This window comes from Cebus imitator, unplaced genomic scaffold (genome assembly GCF_001604975.1).
Source record: "Cebus imitator isolate Cc_AM_T3 unplaced genomic scaffold, Cebus_imitator-1.0 Scaffold190, whole genome shotgun sequence".
Taxonomy (NCBI): Eukaryota; Metazoa; Chordata; class Mammalia; order Primates; family Cebidae; genus Cebus; species Cebus imitator.
The window spans coordinates 443682-451502 of NW_016107505.1; the positions used below are offsets into that span (position 1 = coordinate 443682).

Sequence of the window (7821 nt, forward strand, 5' to 3'; positions counted from 1 at the left end):
CAGGAGAATTGCCTGAACCCAGGAGGCGGAGGTTGCGGTGAGCCGAGATCGCGCCATTGCACTCCAGCCTGGGTAACAAGAGCAAAACTCCATCTCAAAAAAAAAAAAAAAAAAGATGGTAGATCCAAAGGGCAAAGACACAGCACTGCTGTCTAATCAGTCTGCCCGGAGTAGACATCGCCAATTGATGGCAGTGCTTGTTCCTGCTAACAGCCTCAGGAACTTTAACTCCAGGCAGCCATGACCAATTGAGACTTGGCACAAGAAAGGAAAACCACCGAAATGCCTTACTGCCAATTCTACTTTCTGCTTAGTTCCTCAGTCCTGATAGTGAGAGTTTGAATAAGGAGGGACAGCTCAGATCTCTCTGTCATCAATATTAACATGTCACAGGTGGTAGAGGGGCTTGCCCCAAGGATTTCTAAACCAGGCAGCTGTGGAACTTTGAGTGTTCCACCTCCAAAACCAGTTATGACTCTTATTTTTCTGTTCCCCTTAAAGTCTAATATACAGGCTGGGCACGGTGGCTCACGCATGTAATCCTAGCACTTTGGGAGGCAGAGGCCAGTGGATCACCTGAGGTCAGGAGTTCGAGACTAGCCTGGCCACATGGCAAAACTGGAAAACAAAGTTTTCCTCTGTTGCCCAGGCTAGAGTGCAGTGGCACAATCTGGGCTCACTGCAACCTCCTCCTCCTGGGTTCAAGAGATTCTTCTGTCTCAGCTTCCTCAGTAGCTGGGATCACAGGCATGCGCCACCATGCCCAGCTAATTTTTGTATTTTTAGTAGAAACAGGGTTTTGCCATGTTGGCCAGGCTGGTCTCGAACTCCTAACTTCAAGTGATCTGCCTGCCTTGGCCTCCCAAAGTGCTGAGATTACAGGCTGGAGCCATCGTGCTCGGCACCAACTTTCTTACATTTCTGGTCCTTCATGGGGTCAACTAGAAACTAACAACAGGCAATAGTATCTATTTAAATAGAAATCAACACCTGTTATTTGAAGTTGAAGGTATGTGAGTCTGACCGTGTTTTTTTAAATAGCAGCACAGACCCATTTGCAAACCGTGGATTCATGTGGCCACGGCGGATCAGGGGAGGTGGAGACGTGGAGGAGGAGAGCTGTTTGCTGGGTGGAGGGACTGGGTTCTGCGGGCTGGGAGGCCTTCCCGTTCCTGGACCCCCAGTCAGTGTTTTTCTGCCTACCTGTCCCTCCAGGTCCCAGCCGTCGGTTCAAGCGAGTGGTTGAGACCATCCAGGCACAGCTACTGAGCACTCATGACCAGCCCTCCGTGCAGGCCCTGGCAGGTGGGTGGTGGGGGCCGTGGGTGGTGGGGAGAGGTCCAGCGTGAGCAGGTGCTCTGGGGGTTGGTTTGCAGAGGAGGCCCAGCTGATGGGCTCTTTCACCATTGTGTTAGCTGAGATCTCATCAGCAGAGTTGTGAGCAGGTTCCCCGAGAGGCTGGGGGCTGAGGAGGGTCTCCCTAGCAACCTGAGGACTGGCTTCCAGGGGTCCCTAAGAGGATGACAGGCTCTGTGTTGGGCGTCATGGAACATTCTGCCGGCAGAGGTTCTGGACCTCTGTCCAGGAGGAGGGTGACCCACTGTCCTGGTTTGTTTGGGACTGAAGGGTGTTTCTGGGATGCAAGGCTTTGAGTCTAAACCCAGGACAAATGGGTCACCCTTTTCACAGGTCTCAGACTTCACCTCACCCTGGGGCTAGGGCCTAATGGTCCGTACCCATCAGAGTTCTGAGCTGAGTTCATGGGAATGTGCAAGATCTTGCTGTGGGGAATCAGGCCGCGGGTTCACCAGTCCTGGTCATCAAAGAGTCGAATTCTCTAGCCATCAGGGAACAGCAGAGGCCAGGCCTCGGTGGGGTTTGCTGCAAAGATCTCTTAGTTCATTCAGGTTGCTGTAAGAAAATACCATACACTGGGTAACTTACAAACAACAGAAATTTATTGCTGACAATTCTGGAGGCCGGGAAGTCCAGCCACCGGCAGGTTTGGTATCAGATGAGAGCTGCTTTCTGGGTCACACACAGCACGTTTGTGCTGTGTCTTCACACGGCAGAAGGGGCAAGGGAACTCTCCGGGGCATCTTTCCTAAGGACTCTAATCCCATTCATGAAGGCCTCACCCTCATGACCTAATCACCTCCCAAAGACCTGACTTCCTGATGCCATCACCTCGGGGTTGGGTTTCAGCACGTGAATTTGGGAGGATGCAGCATTCAGTCCACACCATAAGGTATGCCTGCCCGAGCAACCAGAGGTAGCCAGAATTCTGGAGGGAAGAGAGCGCCTGCCCTGGAAATCAGCCCTCATTCCTGAGACATGGCAGTCCCTCCCCTAGGAACCAGGTCCCAGGGGACGCAGTGAACCAAGGTACCGGACTCCATTGCAGGGCATGTGGACAGCCATCTGCTCTGGGGGAGTCAGGCAGCATCCTCACAGGACCCAGGCCCCTTTCCAGACCCCTGGGTTGAAAGGAAACAGGGCCCAGTGTTGGGCAGGAACCAGGGCAGCCTTGGCCTTGTCACCAGAAACCCTGAGTCCCAGGGTCAGGTCTTTGCTCTGGAGCCGTGGTTCTCAACGAGGGGAGCTGGTTTCGCCCGTGTTTGTTTCCTATGGCCGCCATCCACAAATGACACAGCCTTGGTGTCTGAAACAACACAAGTGACTTTCCTTTTTTTTTGAGTTGGAGTCTCGCACTGTCACTCAGGTTGCTGCAACCTCCGCCTCCTGGGTTCAAGCGATTCTCCTGCCTCAGCCTCTCAAGTGGCTGGGATTACAGGTGCCTGCCACCACACTTAGCTAATTTATTATGTTTTTAGTTGAGACGAGATTTCGCTATGTTGGCCAGACTGGTCTTGAACTCCTGACCTCGTGATCTGCTTTCCTCAGCCTCCCAAAGTGCTGGGATTACAGGTGTGAGCAACCTCACCCAGCTTTTTTTTTCAGATGAAGTCTTGCGCTGTCACCCAGGCTGGAGTGCAGTGGCGCAATCTTGGTTCAAGATTCTCTTGAACACCTCCTGGGTTCAAGCAATTCTCCTGCCTCAGCCTCCCGAGTAGCTGGGATAGGCGTCCGACACCATGCCCAGCTAGTAGAGACGGGGTTTCGCTATGTTGGCCAGGCTGATCTTGAACTCCTGACCTTGTGAACCTCCCTCCTTGGCCTCCCCAAGTGCTGAGATCACAGGCCACAGCGCCCAACCGCAAGTGACTATTATGCAGTCCTGGAGGTCAGAAGTCCCCCAGTCTCCCTGGGCTAACATCGGGGTGCCTGGAGGGCTGCATTCCTGCCCAGAGGCTCTTCGGACAGTCTGTTTCCCTGCGTTTCCCGGTTCCTAGACACTGCCGCACGCCTTTGGTTAGGGTCCTTCCTCCATCTTCAAAGCCAGTGACGCTATATATCCCTCTGACCAACCTTAGCTGGGAAAAGGTGACTCAGTGGGACCCACACAGATGCTCCAAGATAATCTCCCACCTCAAAGTTTTTAACCTTCCCCACAGCACAGGGTGGCTTCTGCCCTGTCAGGGACATCGTCACGAGTTCTCAGCATCTGCATGTGGACATCCTTGGAGGGGCCGTCGCTCAACCTAGCACAGCCCCTGGGAGACACTTAGCAGCGTCTGGAGACATTTTTGCTCGTTTCAACTGGGGAGAGCAGGGGGATGCCAGTGGCGTCTTGTGGGTAGAAGCCAGGGATGCTGCCAACATCCCACAATTCACACAACAGCCCCCCACGACAGCTGGGTCCCAAATGGCAGTCATGCTGAGGTGGAGAAACAGGGTTTTCTGGTTGCTAGGGGCAACCGGAAAGCAAATTAGATCCCCTGGATCCCGTTGCCAAGGAAAGCTGGACTTAACAACCCGGGGTCCCAAAAGGGGCACACCCTCAAAGATGTAGGGCTAACAGGCATCCCGGGGGCTCAGCCACCTGTCTCATAAAGGAGAATGGAGTGGGGGGCCAGGCCTCCGAGTCATATTGGTTGCTATGACAAGCCCCCAGTTTCTCTTTTTGTTTGAGATGGAGTCTCCCTGTATCACCCAGGCTGGAGTGCAATAGCACAATCTTAGCTCACTGCAACCTCTGCCTCCCAGGTTCAAGCAATTCTCCTGCCTCAGCCTCCCGAGTAGCTGGGATTACAGGCACCCACCATCATGCCCGGCTAATTTTTGTATTTTTAGTAGAGACAGGATTTCACCATGTTGGCCAGGCTGGTCTTGAACTCCTGACCTCAAGTGATCCGCCTACCTCAGCCTCCCAAAGTGCTGGGATGACAGGCATGAGACACTGCAGCCAGCCCCCTCAGTTTCTCTTTATTTTTATTTTTTATTTTTGAAGACTCAGTGATGTCAATCAGTTTCTCTTGAGAGAGAAACGAGGTCTCTGCCAGGGAACCTCAGGTCATTCTAGGCCCCATGGAAATTGCTAGAGACCATCTGGCAACCAGTGTTTCCACCACAGTCCCCAGGAGGAGGTGGCCTCAGGCCCCACAGAAGGTTGACCTGAGTCAGACTGCCCCAGCGTGAGGGGCCTGAGGTCCCCCACCAGTAGACTCCCTTGAGCCCCGTTCCATAGAACATTTCTCCCTAATACCCAGACTAGGAAGGAGTCGGGGGCCCCTGGCTGTTTCTTAACGAATAGTATCATAGCCAGAATCTGAGGCTCTCCTGAAGTTGGTCCTGGCCCAGGTCTCCTGTGAACTAACCTGGCCCCTTTTCCAAAGCCACAAGAGTTACAGGGGCCTAGGGTGCAGCCCCCATCCTAGGGAAGCCAGGCCCTGTCCCTCGGGGTACGTCCTCTGAGAAACCAAGTCTGGAGGCTTCCAGCAGGTGGTGGAGGGATTAGGCCTTATCGGAGACCTGGAGCCCTGGGGCTACTGAGACCTACTGATAGGAGACTCTGCCCCCATCCCTGGTAATGAGAACCTTAGCCCTGGGCTGTGGAAACCAGGAAAAACCTCTTCCTCCCTCGCAGATGAGAAGAATGGGGCCCAGACCCGGCCTGCCAGTGCCCCACCCCGAAGCCTGCAGCCCCCGCCTGGCCGCCCAGACCCAGAGCTGAGCAGCTCTCCCCGCCGAGGCCCCCCGAAGGACAAGAAGCTCCTGGCCACCAACGGGACCCCTCTGCCCTGACCCCAGGGGGCCAGGGAGGGAGGGGACCCCCCCACCCCCTTCCCTGCCCCCCAACTGTGAATCTGTAAATAAGGCCCAAGGAACATGTCGGGAGGGGGGTGGACGCAAAACCCGGCCTTGCCCTGCAGGGATGGGGCTCCGTGGGCCGTGCCCAAATGGGGGTGGTTCTAGGGGAATGGGGGCGGGGGAGCTGTTTCTATTTTATTTATTAATTTATTATTTTATTTATTGATCAATCTCTCTGCGGGGTGGGGTGGGGGAGGGACGGGAGCTGGTTGGGGTGGCTTAGCAGATCCGGACAGGGCCCTCTGTCCCTGTGTCATCCCCAACCCCCTCTCCCCGGGCCCCTCCTCCCCTGGTCCTCCCCCAACGACCTTCTGTACGGATTTGCTCTCCGGAAGGAATTCTGGTTTCGCGTGATCCTGCCTGCGTCTGTGTCTCTGATTCCGCCGGCGGCAAAAATTACAGTGAGCCGAGATCGCACCATTGCACTCCAGCCTGGGTAACAAGAGCGAAACTCCGTCTCAAAAAAAAAAAAAAAAAAAAAAAAGATAATAATAAAAAATAGCCTTGATCAGGGACAGCTGGCTGGCCTTGGCCTCTCGCTTCCTGGGTGCCCGACTGCAGGGGCAGGGCCCGAAGGCGGGGACAGGGATGCTGGCTGCGACCAGCTGTTCAGAGGCCCTCCGCGCTGGCATGCACGTCCTCCAGCACCGGGTCCATCAGCGGCAGCCCCAGCTGGTTGGAGAGATCCCCATGGCTCATCTTTTGGGGTGCAGGGTGCTGGGATTGGCCCCATATTTGCTGCTTCACTGGTGAGGGCGAGGCCCGGGTCAGGATGCCTGCGACAGTCGGACTGGCAGGGAGATGGGGGAGGCTGGCGGGGGACTGAGGCTGGGCCACGGCTGAACACACAGGGTGCAGCTCTGCAGGGTGGAGAAGTCCACGGCCAAGAGACCGAAGAGCATGAACAGCAGCATGGCCACAACCCACTCACAGGCCGCAGAGACGCCACGCAGCGAGTAGGTGTGGAGGACGAACACTGCCCCAGGGTCAAGGGCCATGCTGCTGCCGTGATGGATGCGGAGCCTGGCCTGGTCTCTGTGCCACCTCAAGCTGGGCTGAGGCCATCTCTGGGTGTCCCATCCTCAGTTCCCACCTTCCTGCATACCTCCTCACCAATGCTAGCCTTGGTCCCCGGTGCTCTCCAGCCCCGTCTCCATCTCAGGGTGCCTGACTATTGCATTCCCGATATCCCAAACGTTTTCATCCCCCTTCTCTGACCCAGGGAAAGCCCTGGTTGCCTCCCTACTTGTCCAGGAGACCCAGCTGCCATCGCTCCTGCCTGCAAACGCGCAGGGTGTCCTAAGCACGCCTCCCTCCTGCTGCCAGCCTCGGACTGTGTTTTGCACCTTTCTCCTGAGCATCCTCCCGACTGCCCATGGCCCGCAGGCCCCTCCTGCTCACTCCCAGTCTCACCTCTTCCCTCTAAAATCTGTTTCTCCTTCTGTGTGTTGCCTCCTCCGTGACAACCCCATCCACTCATGTGCCCCAGCAGACACTCCCCCCAGCCCTACCGGTCACCCCAAATCTTGTCCCATCTGCCTTCCCCGCCTCTCTTCAGCCCTCTCCTCACGTCTTGCGCCTTTCTCTCCTGGTCTGCCCGGTCCCTTCTCTGGTTCTCTCACCTCCCACCAGCTCCTTAACACCTTTTTCTGCTCCGCCAGCCTATGCAGACTCCAGGCTCCAGCCTAGTAAAGACACCTCTTGTTTTCTGGAACCTTTCTCACTGGAGCTGTTCACCTCCTCACCTCTCCTGGACCATTTATTCCATTCATTCAAGGATTTCTGGCCAGGTGCAGTGGCTCACGCCTGTAATCCCAGCACTTTGGGAGGCCGAGGCGGGTGCATCACCTGAGGTCAGGAGTTTGAGACCAGCCTGGCGAATATTGTGAAACCCGTCTCTACTAAAATTATAAAAATTAGCTGGGTGTGGTAGTGCATGCCTGTAATTCTAGCCACTCGGGAGGCAGAGATAGAAGAATTGCTTGAACCTGGGAAGCAGAGGTTGCAGCAAGCTGAGATAGTGCCACTGCACTCCAGGTTGGGCGACAGAGTGAGACTTCATCTCAAAAAAAAAAAGGATTTCTAAGGGGGCTGAAAAGTGGTGGCTCACACCTACAATCCCAGCATGTGGGGAGGCTAAGGTGGGAGAATTGTTTAAGGCTAGGAGTTCAAGACTAATCTGGGCAACAGAGTGAGACATGGTCTCTTTGAAAAAAAAAAAATCAGCTTGGCACAGTGGCTTATGCCTGTAATCCCAGCACTTTGGGAGGCCAAAGTGGGTGGACCACGAGGTCAGGAGTTCAAGACCTGCCGGGCCAACATGGTGAAACCCCTCTCTACTAAAAATACAAAAATTAGCTGGATGCAGTGGCACGTGCCTGTAGTCCCAACTATTCGGGAGGCTGAGGCAGAAGAATCGCTTGAACCTGGGAGGTGGAGGTTGCAGTGAGTCTAGATTATATCACTGCACTCCAGCCTGGGCAATAGAGCGAGACTCTGTCTCAAAACAAAACAAAACAAAAAAAACCTTCATCTGTGATGGTAAAAATGTTTTTTTTCTTTTTTTTTTTTTAATTTAATTAATTATTTATTTATTTATTTTAAGATGCG

The 7821-nt window shown here is 54.6% G+C and overlaps 2 protein-coding genes across 10 annotated transcripts in view; one reads left to right on the forward strand and one right to left on the reverse strand.

The window, feature by feature from the left end:
• BRSK1 (BR serine/threonine kinase 1) overlaps positions 1-5607 on the forward strand; it is a 25704-nt gene extending 20097 nt beyond the window's left edge. For all 5 annotated transcript variants that reach the window (XM_017546552.2, XM_037744995.1, XM_037744993.1 and 2 more), the window contains 2 exons: positions 1216-1305; positions 4988-5607. In XM_017546552.2, coding sequence (XP_017402041.1) covers positions 1216-1305; positions 4988-5145 — 248 coding nt within the window. In that variant the 3' untranslated portion in view covers positions 5146-5607. The remainder of the gene's footprint in view (positions 1-1215; positions 1306-4987) is intronic.
• A 71-nt stretch (positions 5608-5678) lies between these two features.
• The window catches only part of TMEM150B (transmembrane protein 150B), a 12471-nt gene continuing 10328 nt past the window's right edge, over positions 5679-7821 (reverse strand). For all 5 annotated transcript variants that reach the window (XM_037744996.1, XM_017546556.2, XM_017546555.2 and 2 more), the window contains one exon: positions 5679-6187. In XM_037744996.1, the coding sequence (XP_037600924.1) occupies positions 5979-6187 (209 nt within the window). In that variant the 3' untranslated portion in view covers positions 5679-5978. The remainder of the gene's footprint in view (positions 6188-7821) is intronic.